Source organism: Gracilinanus agilis, chromosome 1, assembly GCF_016433145.1.
Source record: "Gracilinanus agilis isolate LMUSP501 chromosome 1, AgileGrace, whole genome shotgun sequence".
Taxonomy (NCBI): Eukaryota; Metazoa; Chordata; class Mammalia; order Didelphimorphia; family Didelphidae; genus Gracilinanus; species Gracilinanus agilis.
In genome coordinates, this window is record NC_058130.1 from 219750197 (window position 1) to 219769480 (window position 19284).

At 35.8% G+C, this 19284-nt stretch overlaps 1 protein-coding gene across 1 annotated transcript in view; it reads right to left on the reverse strand.

Annotated features, from left to right (window-relative positions):
* The window catches only part of LOC123249874 (radial spoke head 10 homolog B2-like), a 78142-nt gene that overhangs the window by 49399 nt on the left and 9459 nt on the right, over window positions 1-19284 (reverse strand). Inside the window, exons 4-9 of the mRNA XM_044678975.1 lie at window positions 16818-16886; window positions 12309-12482; window positions 9105-9190; window positions 4473-4593; window positions 2600-2776; window positions 173-314 (exon numbers count right to left, since the gene is read on the reverse strand). Coding sequence (XP_044534910.1) covers window positions 173-314; window positions 2600-2776; window positions 4473-4593; window positions 9105-9190; window positions 12309-12482; window positions 16818-16886 — 769 coding nt within the window. The remainder of the gene's footprint in view (window positions 1-172; window positions 315-2599; window positions 2777-4472; window positions 4594-9104; window positions 9191-12308; window positions 12483-16817; window positions 16887-19284) is intronic.

The window sequence follows — 19284 nt, forward strand, 5'->3', positions numbered from 1 at the left end:
AGCATTCTTACTTCTGAAAGAACATTGGATAAGTACATAAAAGAGAGTTAGAAGAAACTGGCAATTAAGGAAAGCATTGCTTCCTGGACTTATTAACTTTGTTTTGTCAGACACACATCTCAATACTAAAAGGGATTGATTTTTTTTTCCATTGACATTTAATGAGTCCTACCTGCACTAAATGCAATTTCTGGGGAAGCATTGGGATTGTCCAAGTTACTTTCTGCTTCGATATCAAACAATGGAAGTTCTGCTATGTGGTCATTGACAAATTGTCCTTCATAAATGCGTCCATTTTTGAATGTTAACCTGCCCTACAAAGAAAAGAAATAACTTTTTTGAGTCTTAAGTTTAATCAAGAAAATATTGATGATTGTGTAAAATCATTTTTAAGTGTATTCTGATGTGAAATAATTTATAATGCAGCTGCTTCTACTTTTAACTTAGTTTTAATTTAGGGTGATAGTATCTTATAAACTGAGAGAGCAAATAGTGCAATAGAGTGCCGGGCCTGGAATCAGGAAGACCTGAGTTCAAATTCAGCCTCAAACACTTCCTACCTGCGTGACCATGGGCAAGTCACTTACCTCTGTTTACCTCAGTCTCCTCATCTGTAAAATGAGCTGGAAAAGGAAATGGCAAACCACTCCAATATCTTTACCAATGTGGAAATTTAACACCAGCCTGTATCCCTTTCTTTGGCACTTCTAGACAACCTTTGGATTTGAAAAGTCTTAAAATTAAGATTGTTTATCTGTAAGCAAGCCCCTTAAGATAGTGGAGGAGAAAGATAGTGTTGATCTTGTGCAGGTCAGAGTCCTCCAACTGGGGGGCTTTGGAAAGGGATGTCACTAGGAGCATAAATTAGAATAGCAGGAAGAAGGGAAGGCTTTTGGGCTGGGAATCCAGATGGATATGGGCAGGCTGATTCCCAACTCTCAGCTCTCAGCCTGGCTCTTGGAGAAGGCTGCTCAGGGCCCAGCTGGCCACATGTGTCCGTGCTCTCTGGGCCAGAGAATATTTTAATCATAACAGCAAGAGAATCCCAAATGGGATCATGAAGAGTCAGGCACAACCAAAACAGCTGAACATCAACAAAAGTGTTGAGCACGAAGGATATTTATTTTTCATATATTCTGTGGTTAACAGCTAACTTGGATAAGACTTACCTCAAAGGTGAGGGACTCTATTTGAGCTAGTCAATTTTATTCTGCTATAAAATTTATTTATTAAGTGCCTCCTGTGTGCCAAGTACTGTTCTAGGGGCTAGAAATAGAGGAAAGAGAAAAGACAGTCCCTACTCTCAAAGAGCTCACAGTCTAATGAAGGAGACAATATGCAAAAAAAATTATACACAAACAAAGCATATGATATAAACGGGAAATTATCAACATAGAGAAGGCACTAATATTAAAAGGAATCAGGAAAGGCTTCCTACACAAGGTGGGATTTTAGATGATAGTTGAAGGAAGCCAGGGAAACACGGAGGTAAACATGAGGAAAGGCATTATAGGCAGAAGGGACAGCCAGTGAAAATCCCCAGAGATGGGAATGGAGTTTTTTCAATTTTATTTTTAATTTTTTTCCCACGGTTACCTAATTCATATTGTCTCCCTCCTTTTTCCCCTCCCACTTCCCTGTGCTGACAAGCAATTCCACTGGGTTACACATATATTATCACTCAAAATCCATTTCCATATTATTCCTTTTTATAATTGAGTAATCTTTTAAAACCCAAACCCTCAATCATATACCCATATAAATAAGTGATAAATCATACATTTTTTCTTTTGCATTTCTAAGGAGTTTCTTTTATTTTTTTTAACTCTTACCTTCCATCTTAGAATCAATACTGGGTACTGGTTCTAAGCCAGAAGAGTGGTAAGGGCTAGGCAACGGGGGTCAAGTGACTTATCCAGGGTCACATAGCTAGGAAGTATCTGAGGTCAGATTTGAACCCAGGACCTCCCATCTCTGGGCCTGACTCTCAATCCACTAAGCCACCCAGCTGACCCCTGGAGTTTCTTTTAAAAATCATCGAAGAACATTTGGAGGCATCAATTTAATAATATTACCTTTACTACAACTACAGAGCTAAAAAGGATTTTAGAGTTCAATTGAGGGATTTAAAATTCTTTTAGTCCTCACCCCCTCCCCATTTTAGAGAAGAGGCAATTGAGACCCTAAAATACTGGTGAAGTGACTTGCCCCTAGTGAAAAGGTTATCAAAAGCACAGCCCAAGTTAGAGCACTCATTCCTGAATAACATGCCATTTGTTTTTCTACCACTCATCCATAATGCTTTTCCTCATCTTCCCTATAACACTTTCTAAATAACTACAAAGCAGAAAGTATAATTCCTTTATACCAAGGAAAGCATTAAATAGGCTATAAACTGGTATCACCTGATTATATAGCTTTCATTCTTTCAAAATATTAACTTGATAAGATTTTAAAAATGTATTTGAAAACAACTTTTAAGCAATCACTTCTCTTTCTGTGAAATGGAAAAAATTTACAACTTGCAGTCAAACGGTTTAGCTATTATTATGTTTAAAATGTCTTGCTTTTAAAGTGTGATTTTCATAAGTCTACTCACAAAACCATGCTTCTTATTGAAAACCCATTCTCCATCATACAGTGCGCCACTAGCATAGAAAAACTTCCCACGACCATGACGATCCCCATTTACAAAATTTCCTACATATTCATTTCTCAAAGGATACTGAGAGCCAGGGATTCTTTTTAGAAACCAAGTGTGTGTTCCAAATCCATTCTGAAAAGAAAAAAAATGATTAACAAGAATTTTCAGAGGTCCCTTTTTTTTTTTTTGTCCCATCCCACAATTTAGATAAAAACATTTTCTTGGAAGCAGGTTTGCAATTTCATTTACAGAAGAAATTATCTCTTCCAGTGAAGGTCAGTAATTTGACTGCATCTTATTGTCTTAGAGAGCCCTTCCCTCCCCAGGGCACTAAGAAGTGAAGTGATCTGCTGTTGTAGATAAATTAATACGATGTTTAAGATTAGGTATTATTAGGAGGCTTATCAAGCAAGGCTAGAGAATTCTAGATGGAATGGGGAAGAAGGAAGTGTCTCTCTCTTCTGAGATGGACTCCATGTTGGCTGAGTGAGAGTGGTTGCTGACCAACTGACTTAGTGGGAGACCTCAGAGAAAGTGGAGTTTGTAGCCTGGTAACCTGAAGGAAGAAAATCATCTGTCTGTGGGAAAGTTAGGTTGAGTCTATCAAATCTGACCTGGGCTGTTGGTCATCTCAGGCTGGTTTGACTCCCTAACTTTACCCATCTCAAGGATTACTGGCTGAGGACCTGGCAGAGCTGTATCATCGCTGGAATTGGACAGGACTCAGCAGTGGGATCCCGCTTCCACCCCTGATGGTCCAGCTGTGCCTTGATATAGCCTTTAGCTTAGTGTAGATAAATTCCTTCCCTGACCCAGAGACTTGCCCATAGGTTGTTAGGATAGACATCCCTTTCCCTTCCTTCAAAACCAAAGTTTATCTAATTAAACCTGTGTTTATAAATCTTTTGTCCCAGTATTACTCAGTTATTTGTTAGTTTCATAGACTCCCAGGCTAGGTGGATCTGTGGTGGCAGTTGGTCTCAACTGCCAATCCATAATCTCCCATTCCTTGTTCTTTGGAGGGGTTTATGGTTTCCCAGTTTGTTATTCCCAGTCTGTTGCCCTGTCTTGTCAGTCTTTCCTTCTTCCCTTCCTCTGAACCCAGATAATAGAGCTTCCCCATAAAACTGCCCAATGTTACTAAACTAGTATTTATAAAATGTGAGGCTTGAACTCAGCTCTTCATGACCCTGAGGCTACTGCCCTTTCCATATCACACTTCTGTCTTTTCTTTTTATTTTTTTTAAACCTTTACTTTCATTCTTAGTATCAATTCTAAGATAGAAGAGTGGCAAGGGCTAGGCAATCGGGGTCAAGTGACTTGTCTAAGGTCACACTGTTAAGAAATGTCTGGGGCCAGATTTGAACCTAGGTTCTCCTGACTCCAGGCTTGATGCTCAGTCCACCAAGGGCTACCTAGCTACTTCCTTTCTACCAAACAAATATGGAAACCATTCCGTCAGGGCTTGGTTAAAAGCCCAGATGCAAGGTCTCAGATCCTGGACTCAAGAGTTGATTCTTATGACAAAGATTCAAGGACAGCCTAAAAAGTCAGCTTGCAAGGGGCAGCTGGGTAGCTCAGTGGAGTGAGAGTCAGGCCTAGAGACAGGAGGTCCTAGGTTCAAACCCGGCCTCAGCCACTTCCCAGCTGTGTGACCCTGGGCAAGTCACTTGACCCCCATTGCCCACCCTTACCAATCTTCCACCTATGAGACAATACACCAAAGTACAAGGGTTAAAAAAAAAAAGTCAGCTTGCATTCACACTGACCCCTCACATGCTAAGTTTTAACAATATACAAAATTGCTGAATGTAATTGGTATAGTACCTGGATGCCCTTTACCCATTGACCAGTATACTCTTCATTGGTTGTCAGCCACCTCATCCTTCCCTCACCATGGCGCAAGTTGTCTTCCCACTGTCCTTCATAAATATTTCCAGATGTGTAACTAGACAAAAATAATCAGATTTTTAAATGACATCAAAGTATTGATGTATATATCACCACAAAAGCCATATTCTCATGCAGAGGCCCTTAAACTTTCTTAGGACCTGGGCTCCTTTGGCAGTCTGGTGAAGCCCATCAATCACTTTTCAGAATAGTTTTTAAAGGCATAAAATAAAATATATTGTATTACAGGGGAAAACAATTATACTGAAATATAATTATCAAAACATTTTTAAAAACCATATAGGTCCCCTGAAATGTATCCACAGACCCTTTAGAGGTCTGTGAACTCCAGGCTAAGAACTCCTGTTCTAGTGTCTCATAATGATATGAAAGCAACCCTGGATCATTGAAAGTTATGCTAGTAGATCAGTGATTCCAAAAGTGGGTGCCATCGCTCCCTGGTGGGTGCTGCAGTGATCCAGGGGAGTGGTGATGGCCACAGGTGCATTTATCTTTCCTATTAATTGCTATTAAAATTTAAAAAAATTAATTTCCAGGGGGCTAAGTAATATCTTTTCTGGAAAGGGGGCAGTAGGCCAAAAAAGTTTGGGAACCACTGCAATAGATTATAAACCTTTGTAAGCCCTGCCAAGTTGAAACCACCTAGCAATGCACAGTCCTCCAAAAACTTCTTCAGCTGAGATCGGAGAAGTTTGTCATTGGCCCCTTATCGATGAATTTTTTTGATCACATTGTTCACAAAACTTCACAATATGTAGAAGAACTGCAATATTTTGCACTAATGAGTTACTCACATAAATAAAAGTGCACATTTTAAAGTACAGAAGTCATGAGTACAAGCTTAAAATAAACATATTTGCATCTAAGTCTTTTTTCTCAATCTGTTCTACCCCACTGCCATCTAAGAATTCCAACACTTTGAAGATCTATTTATGGATTTAAATTGAGTGTACACACATGTGAATACAATGAAATACCAGTCATCTTGGGTACTATAATATTTCACTTTCTTAAGGTTATCTGATAAAGTAACAAAGTGATAAGGAAAAGAAAAAGCTCCAACCAAATTTAAACTGATAAACACAACACTGCTTAAAAATAGTCGAGATTTTTGCATGGATAAAATATATATCTTAACATTTAGAACACAGCTTCTCTTTGCTTCATAGGTTCAGCCTAAAATCAAGTATACTTTCAGAGAACATGCAAATAATAAAATAAAAGACATCTGAGGCCAACATATAGAACAATAATAGGCTGTTCTTACACATAATAACCAACTGAAATATCATAATTACAGCAACATTAATAGATTGACTTGTTGGTATAATGGGAAAACTACTAGATATCCCAGGGTATAATTGGGGAAAGTTACTCTTATAAGGACACCTTATTTGACACGATTTTTAGAAAAACTATATGGCAGTTTGGCAGAAAATAGGTATAGCCCAACAATTCATTTCATATACCACAATAAGGACATGATCTACAGTTCTGCAGGAAAACACAAATGGTGTCTGACCAGATTAACTGCTTGGAGCCCTCAGGGAAGAATTCATCAAATAGAATATGAAATGCAAGCAAATAAACAAAGTCTGGCTACCCTTGGGATTGAAATAAAAAATGAACACTGTGCTAGTTGTTTTAAAGAAGGCATAGCTTCAATTGGCAGCTGATCAGAAAAAAAAAATTCTACATATTGACAACCCCAATTGGAATCTTTATTTCCCACACTCACTGCTAATGTTTCTTGTACAACTTTCTGTGGCAAGATTATCTGGATTTCAAATTCGTGCTAACAGACCTCATCTATTATCTTCTATTTTTAAACCCTTACTTTCTGTCTCAGAACTAAATATCAGTTCCACAGAAGAAATGTAAGAAAGAAGCAACTGGGGTTAAGTGACTTGCATAGGGTCACATTGCTAGGAAGTGTCTGAGGCCAGATTTGAACCCAGGACCTCTCATCTCCAGGCTTTGCTCCTTATCCACTGAGCCACCTAGCTACCCCACCTCTTCCAGTGTCTTGCCTAATATCACTAACAGGAAGCAAGATTCAGATACCAAAAGAGCATTAAGAATATATACCGTATGGTGTAGGAATCTAAGCATTGCTCATTGCAGCAATATGTGTCCTCATTCTCCAGATTTGTCCATCCGAAAACTACTTTGACTGTAGAGGTATGTCCAGTAGAGCCATGCTTTACAGTTCACCAAACTTATTTGAATGAATAAGACATTTGTTAAGTATTTACTATGCAGATAACTGTGCTAGCCCTGGGGATGTAGAGAAATAAGACAATTCCAGTTCTCAAGGTGCTCCCATTCTAAGGGGAAAGACAGCTCATATAGAAGGTTTCAGCAGCAAGTCATACTGAAAAGTCCTGTGGGTACAACAGCAAAGCAGATGGAAATACCTTTTCTTTCAAGGAATTTCCACTAACAAAATCATATCAGTTCCTGATGTTGAACTATTTGACATTGCCGAGGACTCAGGTGACAAGAATTCCTTAGAGATGTAGGTCTAAATCCAGTGACTCAGTTTAAATAAGCTAATTAAATGTAGTCTTCACATCTTTAGGGACATTTTCTACAGAACAACTACAAGGAAATTTTCACTGGAATTATTGGGAAAGAATTGAAGTTTATAATCTATGATGATGCTGATGTGTTCTCCATTCCTAGGAGGTCTTGAAGTCCCCAGAAAAACAGAGTTTTGTTCAGCTTGCTGATGAAGCAGCAGAAAATGGTAATGGAACAATGGAGTACAAATTTGGATTAGCTAGTCTATGTAAATATTAACAAATATAAAAGGAACACCGATTCATATGCCAGTTCCCTATGTTTTGAAACAGATGAAAATAGCTAATGCATTTTTAGGTATCAACTCTGTAAGAAATTTTCCAACCCTTCTTACTGAAATGTTGTAAGTGAAGGCATATTCTTTGAGGTGGAAAATGTAATAATTTTCTACTAAGTATGGGGGATCAGTACCTAGCAGGCAGGTAGGTGGAGCAGTGGCTAGACTGGACCTGGAGTCATGATGACCTGGGTTCAAAGTTGGTCTTTCACATTTACTAGCTGTACAACCTTGGCCAAGTCTCTTAACCTCTTTCTGCCTCAGTTTCATCATCTGTAAAATGGGGATAATAGTAGCAACTACTTCCCAAGATTGTTGTGAAGATAAAAAGAAACAGTTTTTGGTAAAAGCGACTTGTAAATCTTAAAGTACTATAATTGCTAGCTATTATTATTACTAATGTTTTTATAAAACATATTGTTTTTATGACTATTGTGCTCAAAGGAATAATAAACTGGAGGAGTTCCAGGTGAACTGGAAAGACCTCCAGGAATTGATGCAGAGCGAAAGGAGCAGAGCCAGAAGAACATTGTACACAGAGACCAATACATTGTGGTAAAATTGAATGTAATGGACTTCTGTACTAGCAGCAATGCAATGACACAGAACAGTTCTGAGGGATTTATGGAAAAGAACGCTACCCACATTCAGAGGAAGGACTGCAAGAGAGGAAACATATAAGAAAAACATTTGCTTGAACGCATGGGTTGAGGTGGACATGATTGGGGATGTAGACTCGAAACTAGCACACCAATGCAACTATCAATAATTTGGAAATAGGTCTTGATCAATGACACATGTTAAAACCAGTGGAAATGTGCATCGGCCATGGGTGAGGGGAGTGCGGGGTGTGAAGGGGAAAGTAGGAGCATGAATCATGTAACCATGTTGAAAACGAATATTAATAAATGTTTAAAAAAAAGAGTATTGGGGGCAAAATGACTAATATGGGAAAATACTTTACATGATTGCACATGTAAAATAGACAGGGGGTAGAAATTGAGGGAGAAAATTTGGAACTCAAAATTCAGAAAAAGAATGTTTAAAATTGTTTTTACATGTAATTGAGGAGAAATAAAATATTATTTAAAAATTTTAAAGAGTGTTTTAGGGAAATGATTCACCAATGACACTTTAAAAAAAGTTTTCTCACAGAAAAAAATGTATTTTATAAACTTTATAGTTTAAAAATATAAAGTATCATAAAAAAGAAAGAAAGAGTGTGGAACAGAATCAGAAGACATAGCTTCAAGTTTGGGCAAATATAACTTTATATATAAAATATAAAATTCATTGTGTGATATTGGGCAAATCATTTTCTGAGCCTCATGTTTTTCAGCTATTGAATAGGTCTGATAATCTTCCTCACAGAATTACTGTGAGAATTAATTGAGAAAAAAATGTGAGAAATCCTTGTATCCATAAAGTGCTATTTATATATAAACTATTTTTTATTAATGTGGTGTTTTCTGTGGAGCTTAGCAGAATTTTTTTATCATGACTAGAGAAAACACTGACAGTCTGTACAAATATCCAACTCAGCCTATACAAAAAATACCAATCTCTCACATTTTTGCATGCAGATATGATTTACTTTGCTTTATATAAATAGCCTAAGATAAAAATATATTAAGTCCATAAGATTCCTTGTCACTTGTACTTGAAATCATAGAAAAAATTATACATACCATCTTATGCCCCATCCTCTTTTGATATTGTAGACCCAATCTCCCTCATACCATGAAGTGCCATCTTGGTTGTAATAAATGGAGCCCTAAAATGAAGAGTAGGATTTTAAAAAATCAAAAATTCACACACTGCACAGTTCTTTTTTCTTCTTTGAATCAATAGGCAAAAGTATATTAACTACTGAATATCTTTAAATGTAATACATTCTTATGTAAGTGTAATATATGTTAAATGTCAATGTTATATTTAAACATGACATAATCATCCTGCATTATAGCTTAACCAACGATAAGAGAGTAATAGTGGTGGTACCACTCTTGCTGTTCTTGTGACAGCATATTGGTTTCTGATACTGAGTGAGAATTATAAGGATGATATTAGAAATTAAGTCTTGTTACATTAGTTTAGAGGTAAGAAGTGGAGAAACTGGCTTGAGAAAGAACTGGGAGTTTGAAACAGATCTGAGACAGAGTGTCAGTTTCAAATGTTGACAGTGTGTGGGGAAAGTGTAACAGTTTTTCTGTGGCAGTTGTTCTGAGGGAATGGGCAGTTGCTCTCTCTCTGAGTGCTGGGAGCAGGTGACATCTTTTTTCTCTCTCCTCACTGTTTGAAGGTAGAAGGAAAGGAGGGGGAAACCCAAAGGAGTTAAGTGATTTCTTTTTCCAACTTGGGAAACACTAGTGACTGTCTATTTGTGTTTCAGAGATTGTTTTATCTCCGAAAAGACCAAAGAAAGACCTAGTCTTTTGTTTGGACTGAGTCTGCTAAGGCTCAGAGTCCTAACTTGGTTCTTGCTGAGGCTCAGCCAGCTAGCCTTTATTATTTTTTTAACTTGGAGACAAAGTTAAGAATTATATACTTCTTATAAGGATAATAATGTTAGTTTATTGTAGAATAGGGAAAATTTGGGTTAGTCAGATTGGAAGGATCAGTGTAGCCTGTGGAAACAGGTTCCTTGTGGAACCAGGGAGTTTTATTTTGGGTGGAGTTAGAATCCTTTAGAGTAAGAAATCCTTTTATATCCTTATATTCTCAACAAATACTTTATTTTTATATAACAAGAGTCTTCTTAGTGTCCTTGTGCCTGGCCCTGAAGAGAAGTTCACTTATGAGCTTCACTTTACTTATATAAACTGAAGATATTTTGTAAGCACAGCAAGCAGTTTATATCCATAATCAATTCATTTAGCATATTATTTTTACAGGATCCAGAATGGATGACAAGTCAATTTGGAAGCAGATTGGATCCAGCTTTATGCAACATTACTTCTGGTTATTTGATAATGATAAAACTCAATCAGGACAATATACATTGATGAATCTCGCTTTATGTGGGGAGGGCAGCCATTCCAAGTCAAAGCAGCTATCATGGAGAAATCGTCTAGCCTTCTATTTCAGAAAATATCCCAGTAACACAGCACAGAACTACCAGACCACTCCTGTACAGTCAGTATGATTATGAAATAGCTATGGCCATGAAGGTGTCATTATAGGATTCCACCAAATATTTCTATTGAAGAACATCAACAATGCTCGGCTCTATAGTTTGGACTAGCTTGTGTAATACCATTGTATGCCTTAGAAAGACTAAGTAATGCCTCAGGTTGTGTGGGTGTGTTTTAATGTATTGCCAAATTGCTCTAGTAACTCATAGAAATTAAGGAGAAAGCAATGGCTACATGCAAGATTCAGATATTGAGTTGTTCGTATGTTCCAATTATAAAATAAAGCCATAAAAAAAATTTTAAGGAGATATTGACAATAGCATCTGTCCTATTAACCTCGTAGGAATACTGAAAGGATGGAAGAGACAATGCCTATAAAAGACTCTTTGGCATAAAAAGGTGCCTTGCTATGGCATAATACAATTTTTTTAAACCCTCACCTTCTCTCTTAGAATCAATACTAATTATCAATTCTAAGGCAAAAGAATGGTAAGGGCTAGGCACCTAGGGTTAAGTGACTTGCCCAGGGTCACACAGCCAAGAAGATCTAAGGCCAAATTTGAACCCAGGTTTTCCTGACTCTAGGTCTGTTTGTCTATCCACTAAACCACCGAGCTACCTCCATAATACAATTATTTCTAGCATTGATTTCTATAGAAATGATTCAAATATAGTCCAAATGGAATTTCCTCCCTCATTATGTAAACAAAGGATTCTTAAACATTTTGAGACATGGAACTCTGTGGCAGTGTAAGTCAAATCTATTCTGAGAATTTTTTAAAAGCATAAAATAAAATACATATGATTACAATGGAAATCAATTATTTTGAAAAACAGCTAAGTATTTTTTGAAAACAAGTTTTATGGACCCCAAGAAAGAACCACTTTTCTAAATTGTTAACAAGAAAGTATAATTGGCTTTCATTTGTCCAGCATCATTGAGAAATAAATTTATTTTATATACTTGAATTTTCCAGATAATAAATGTATCCTTTTAAGCACTAGAGTGTATTTTATTTGAACTATTTTGGTTAAAATCTTTCTAAAATAAATAAATTAGATATGCCTTTGCCTTCTTCCAAATTCTGAACATAATTTAACCTCTTTGTTTATTCAAGGTCATCATTAATTATTTATTATGCTGCATTCCTAAATAGTTATATCTTCAGGGACTACTGAAGTAGATAGAATGATTTGTCCATACATTAAGTAACATAAGACTAAAATGTTATGTTAATTGTAGTCAGCTAGTAATTCAACTCCAGACTGCAGAAGAATGCAAACTCCTTGATGGAAGGGATTATGTTTGCTTTCTTTTGGTATCCTTTTAACACAATGCCAAGAATATAATAAGTGCCTAATAAGTATTTCTTGATAAAATCATTTTTGTATCTTCTGTGAGTAGCACAGTGTCCTGCACATAGTAAGTACACTACATATTGAATTGTTTCCTGATAACAGAAAACTCTAAGTCAACTCTGATCAAGGAAAATGAAGGAGGTGGAGTTATTTATCTGGAAAATTGCAATTAAAAAGTCTTCATTAGCCTAAATTGCCCTCATTTTCATATAACTTGTTCAACTCTGTTTCACCTACATGGAATTTACTAATTTTGTGTCAGTATCTAAATGGAACCAAAATGAAACAATAATAAACGTCCATTAAGTTTTCTCACTCCTCTTTCCCTCTCCTTATGTTTGGAGGAGAAGAGGAAGCATTCAAAGATGGGAATCTTTCAATTTTTAAATAATAACCTACCTTTCCATGCCTCTTGCCATGACACCATTGGCCAATGTAAGATATTGGTAGGGTGCTGCATTTGAACATACCAAATCCATGTCTTACTCCATTAGTCACTTCTCCTTCATAGGTGCTACCATCAGGCCATGTGTATGTACCATGATACATAGGTATATTCTTAACAAAGTCTCCCTAAAATGATAATATTAATAAAATTAAAACAAATCCCATAGAATAACTGATAGAAAATATAAGTGGAAGATATTCTGTTAAATTAATTTTAATTATCATTTTATTACATATTACATATAATTTTAATGTAATATATACTGTTATATATGCTATGTGTTTATATAATATAATCACTGTATGCCATTGTTAATTTTAATAATATAAGATTAAATACATTAAATTTATTTTAATTAAGGTTAATTTAATTAAAATTAATTTAATAATACAATGGTCTCTTTTTTGAAATTTTATTTCCAACTTCCCAGGCATTCAAGAAAATTTCTAGATTCCTTCCTAACTTTTTCCTTTCATTGATATCCTCACCTATATAATAATAAAAACTCCCATTTCTAAATTTCTTTAAGGTACATCATAATCTTCTCTCTCTTGTCTCTTCACCAGAGTGAGACTCAACATACACAAGTAGAGTAAAATATTTGAGCCTTTACCAAAAAGTATGTTTACTAAGTTTACATGAAGAGATTCAGCTCCTTTCAGAAAAGAAGAAATAGATATAGGCAAAATTCCTCCTGCCAATATGTTCATAATGTGCATAGTAACAGTATATTTAGAAGTGATGAATTGAAGAAAGATCCCTTTGCAAACTTTCCTTTGTGATGGGGAACCAGCAATTTTCCAATTGTGCCACTTAAGGCAGAATTTAGAACTAAAATGGACTTTCTTTAGGCCAGATCATGAAACCAGAGTTATGACTCTATATCCAGATATTCCAGTAGCTTTCTCTTTCATTAAACTATCCTTTTTTGTTTAGTTTTCTTCATTCATGTCCAACTCTTCAAGAACCATTTTTGAGTTTTCTTGGTAAAGGTAGTAGAGTGGTTTGCCATTTCCTTTTCCAGTTTATTTTACAGTTGAGGAAACTGAGGCAAACAGGGTAAAGTGACTTGCCCAGACACAGGTAGATAGTGTCTAAGACTAGAATTTGAACACAAGTCTTCTTGACTCCAGGCCCAACATTTCTATCCAGTGTGCCACCTAGCTGCATCTATCCTTAATTCTCCTTCTAATCTTTCTCTCCCTAGTGAAATGGGTCAAATTCAATAATCATCTCCTGCCCAATTCTCCCTATTACTTCTCTTGTTCATCTACCACTTGTCTGGCTCCACTACATCATTTTTTCATAAGGCTAATGGTAGTTTGAACTGCTCTTAGGAACTGTCTGTTCATATCTTATGACCACTGGGAAACTGGGAAAATACTTGGAGAATGACTTTCTTATATACTTGAATCAGTATCTTATATATTTTCAATATCAGATGTTTATCAGAAGAATTTGCTACAAAGATTTTTCCCAATTAAATGTTTCCCTTCTACTTCTAACTGAATTATAGTTTGTGCAAAAATGTTTCCATTTTATATAATCAAAACTGCCCACTTTATCTTCAATGATCACCTCCGTCACTGATTGGTCAGGAATACCTCCCCTTTCCGTAGTTATGAAATAATTTTCCATTCCCTTCTATTTATGATATGATCTTCTATATTCAATTGAAGCTAGCTAACTGCAGTTTTTTGTAGTATATGATGTAAGAGTCTGGTTCAAACTTGATTTCTGCCAGACAACTTTGCTAAATTCATTAGAGTGTTTTGTCCTATAATAGTGAGAACTTACCCTAAAAGCTGGTGTCTTTGGGATTATTGAGTACTATGCTACTGTGATCACTAGCTTATGGATTTTGTGTACTTAATCTGTTCCACTGATCAAGATTTTTTAGCCAGTGTCAAATAGTTTTGTGGGCTACTGTTTTGAAGTATAGCTTGATATTTGGTATTGCTAGGTCCCCTTCCTTCCCATGCTCTTTCAGTATTTCCCTCCAGATTCTCTACCTTTTGTTCTTCTGGATAACTTTTTATATCATTTTTATAATTATATAAAGAAATCTTACATAGTTTGGTTTGTATGGCACTGGATCTATAAGTTAATTTAGGGAACATTGTCATTTCTATTATATTGTCATGGTCTGAGCATAAGGAAAGAGCATCACTTCAACTATTTAAGCTTTTTGTGTTTGTATAAAGAGTGTTTGGTAGCTGTATTCGTATGACTTCTCTGTGTGTCTTGATAGGTGGATTCCCTCATATTTCATAAGTCCTTTAGTAATTTTGAATAGAACTCCTACCGAATTTTCTTGGTAATTATACAGAAAGGTTGATGATTTTGTGGCTCAATTTTCTATTCTGTTATTTTCCTGATATTGCTTCAGGTAATTTTTAGTTGAATCTCTAGTGTTTTATAAATAACATCTTTAAAAGATCACCTTTGCTTATGCTTACTGCCTTAATTTATTTTTCTTATCTTATTGCTATAGCTAGCATTTCAAGATCTATATCAAATAAGTGTTACAGTGAATATTCTTGTCTTACCCCTGATCTTATTGGAAAGATCTCTAGTGTTTCTACATTATATATAATGCCAGTTCTTCATTTTAGGTAGAGATTTTTTTTACTATGTTAAAGAATAGTTTATTTCTATGCTTTCTAATATTTTCACATAAAAGGCTATTGTATTTTGTCAAAAGCTTTTTTGTATCTGCTAAAATAATCGGGCAATTTTTATTTCTCTGTTGCTAATACGGTCTGCCACATTTGCAGGGGTAGGAACTGGACCTGTCATTTCATTAATACTGGAAATCCCCAGGTAATGACTCCTTACCAATGCAGATTGATACTTTCTCTGAAAACTTATATGGATTATACAGCCACTATGTGCTAGAGGCCAACTCTTTATCCACTGTCTCATTGTATCTATATTATGTTTATAGTTTTCCTAATACCAAAACAACAAAGTATTCATAGAATAAATTGAATCTGGCCATAAAGCATAATATTTTTAGTTGCTGCTGTAGCTTCTCTGCAAAGATTTTATGCAATTTATTTGTATCAATAGTCCTTAAGAATGTTAGTTATAGCAGGGGTTCTTGACTTGGGCTTTGGAAATTTGTTTTTTTAAATATTTTGGTAACTATATTTCATTGATCTCCTCTGTGATCCTATGTACTTTATTTTATGCATTTTAAAATGGTATTCCAAAACACAAAAGAAGTTTAAGGACCCCTGATTAATAGTTTATTTTTTTCTTTTTTTGTTTTTACCTAAATATAAAGCCCATAGGAGAAATTTATTTTAGAGAAAGGATCTAGTAGGCTTCATTCTTTGTCTATTTCTTCAAACAATTCATGTACTATTGTGATTATTCTTTCAATGTTGATAAAGTTTATTAAATTTATCTGGTTCTGAATTTTTTTTCCTATTGAGAGTGCATTTATGGCTCTTTCAACATCTTTTTTCTGAGATTGGATTACTTAAATTCTCTATTTTTTTGTGCAGTTATTCTATATATTTTATTTATAGTAATATTTATCTACTTATCAGTTTTGTTGATATATTATTTGCTCTGCATTTGTTGTGAACTCTCCTTTTAAAGTTTTTTCTTGACAAATCAATTTTCCTCTTGTCAGATTAGCTCACTGTTCGTCTTTTTTCATGTATTTTTCCAAAAACTTCAATTTTCATATATCAATTCAATGGCATATTTTTGCTTTCAGTTCTGTTGATATATTTGATTTTTGTATTTTTGTGTTTGTTTTTTATTTGTTGCTTTTCTAGGTTTGTTTGTTTGTTTTTTGTAGTTGCATGCCTAATTCTTTGGTCTGTCCTTTTGTTGATAAAAGTGTCTAGAGATAGATATTTTTCTCAAGAAATTAAAAAATAGGATCTAGTACTACCATGATCAATCAGTTCCTAATTTTACAGATAGGGAGAAAGAGGCTCAATGAGTAATTTTCCCAAGGTCATATGAGATCTAACTATCATTGTGAAGATTTGAATTCAAGTCATCAGGTTCCCAATTAATCAACTATTTGTTCTATTATAGAACTAATTACTCTATTACCCCTGTTTTGTGATCTCTTGATTTAGCTTCCTCCCTATACTATTTTCTTTATCTACAAAATTAAACAATTTCCTTTATGTAAAGAAGTACTTTTTTTTTTAACCCTTAACTTCTGTGTATTGGCTCCTTGGTGGAAGGGTGGTAAGGGTGGGCAATGGGGGTCAAGTGACTTGCCTAGGGTCACACAGCTGGGAAGTGTCTGAGGCCGGATTTGAACCTAGGACCTCCCATCTTTAGGCCTGACTCAATCCACTGAGCTACCCAGCTGCCCATTGTAAAGAAGTACTTTTAATTTTGGGTGAAAAATGCAAAATACAGAATTCCTATTTGGTGTGACGCTAAGAAAAATATATCTCAGGACTATAAATTATTTTCAATTTTACCTCATATTTTAATCCATCCTGCCAGATATAAGTCCCTTGTCCATGCATGAGTCCTTCTGAAAACATACCCTTCAAAATGGGAAAAAAAAAGCAAAAACAAAAAAAAGAATTCTCATTACCTAGTTTTCTTGTTTTCCATTTCAACGTTGCACTGGTTTAGTTTTACAGTGTTAAATATTTTCCCTTTCCTATTCAACCTGTGACTTTAATACTTCAAAAACTTTTTTTTTTTTGCTATTTAGTATCTTTATTTTTTTTAAACATTTATTAATATTCGTTTATAACATGGTTACATGATTCATGCTCCTACTTTCCCCTTCACCCCCTGCACCCCCCCAACCCATGCCAACGCCCATTTCCACTGGTTTTATCATGTGTCATTGATCAAGACCTATTTCCAAATTATTGATAGTTGCATTGGTGTGCTAGTTTCAAGTCTACATCCCCAATCATGTCCACCCCAACCCATGCGTTCAAGCATTTGTTTTTCTTATATGTTTCCTCTCCTGCAGTCCTTCCTCTGAATGTGGGTAGCGTTCTTTACCATAAATCCCTCAGAATTGTCCTGGGTCATTGCAATGCTGCTAGTACAGAAGTCCATTACATTCGATTTTACCACAGTATATCAGTCTCTGTGTACAGTGTTCTTCTAGCTCTGCTCCTTTCACTCTGCATCAGTTCCTGGAAGTCTTTCCAGTTCACCTGGAACTCCTCCAGTTTATTATTCCTTTTAGCACAATAGTATTCCATCACCCGCATATACCACAGTTTGTTCAGCCATTCCCCAATTGAAGGACATACCCTCCTTTTCCAGTTCTTTGCCACCACAAAAAGCGCAGCTATAAATATTTTTGTACAAGTCTGTTTATCTATGATCTCTTTGGGGTACAAACCAACAATGGTATGGCTGGATCAAAGGGCAGGCAGTCTTTTATAGCCCTTTGAGCATAGTTCCAAATTGCCAGCCAGAATGGTTGGATCAGTTCACAACTCCACCAGCAATGCACTAATGTCCCAATTTTGCCACATCCCCTCCAGCATTCATTACTCTCCCCTTCTCTCATTTCAGCCAATCTGCTAGGTGTGAGGTGATACCTCAGAGTTGTTTTGATTTGCATTTCTCTAATTATTAGAGATTTGGAACACTTTCTCATGTGCTTATTGATATTTTTGATTTCTTTACCTGAAAATTGCCTATTCATGTCTCTTGCCCATTTATCAATTGGGGAATGGCTTGATTTTTTATACAATTGATTTAACTCCTTGTATATTTGAGTAATTAGACCCCTGTCAGAGTTTTTTGTTATAAAGATTTTTTCCCAATTTGTTGTTTCCCTTCTGATTTTGACACTTCAAAAACTTTTGATCCTGCATTTCAATGAGTAAGAATGTATGCTTATTTAAACTAATGTAGGCCTCACTGAATCATTTTTCTAAAGGTTGGAAGTAAAGTGACTGAATTTGCAGAATTTCACCACCAAAAAATGTTCCCTCCTTTCCCCTCCCCCCACTACTTATTACAATGATTGAAAGTAGCCCAGAAAAGTGAAGTGGGGTGGGGTAGGCAGGAGGAAACTAGAAAATAGAGCTATATAACTTCCTAAAGCTAATTTATTTTTTGTTACTTAAGATAATTTTGAACCAGTCATCACAAACAGATGAAGAAAATTGAACAGAAGAAAATCTGTGCTCATATTTGTACTTCTATTGTAAGCAAAGGTAAAAAAGAAAGTTCTTGAGGGAGAATGTGTGACCCTTCCGCCTCAAGTCAGTCAGCCTCCTTAGCCCAGGGTTGGCCTGGGAGCTGCTGGCAGTGTCCTGGATGTCAGAGAAGCTCAGTTAGAATTTCAACCCTACCCTTTGGTGAATGTTTCTAAAACTCGCAGGATTTGCAGCCAGCACTAGCTTCACAAAGTGTCACAACACAGGAAGGGCAAAGACTTCTCTACACTTGGACCAGAAGTGGAATGACTATGGTGGTTAAACAAAACCATTTCCCCCCAAAAAGGCCAAGACCACTGAGAAGATCATGCTGAAGATCAAATATGCATGAAGCCCAACTGCAGCTCTAAGAGGCTAGTGGCTAATAAGAGATGTCAGTGTTTTGAAATGGGACAAGACCAGAAGAAAAATGTGACTGGGTGCCCTTTTAAAAAAAAAAAACAGTTCTAGACTCAATGGAGAAGCTTATTTCTGTTTCTTTTCAGATTTTATTTCTTCTCAGTCTTTCTGGGACCATTTTCAGCTCTTTGCTGGAATTTATGTAGGAAAGATAAGCTCCTCTGATTTCTTATGAAGCCAACTTCATCAGAAGTCCATAATTCCTATTTTTTAAAGATGAGGAAGCTGTGGCTTAGAATAATTAAGTGACTCGTCCACAGTACATAGCTGACGTGTATCTGAGAATTTATTTCCAGGTTTTCCTGACTCCATGTCCAGCATTCTATCCACTATTTCTCAGAAATAA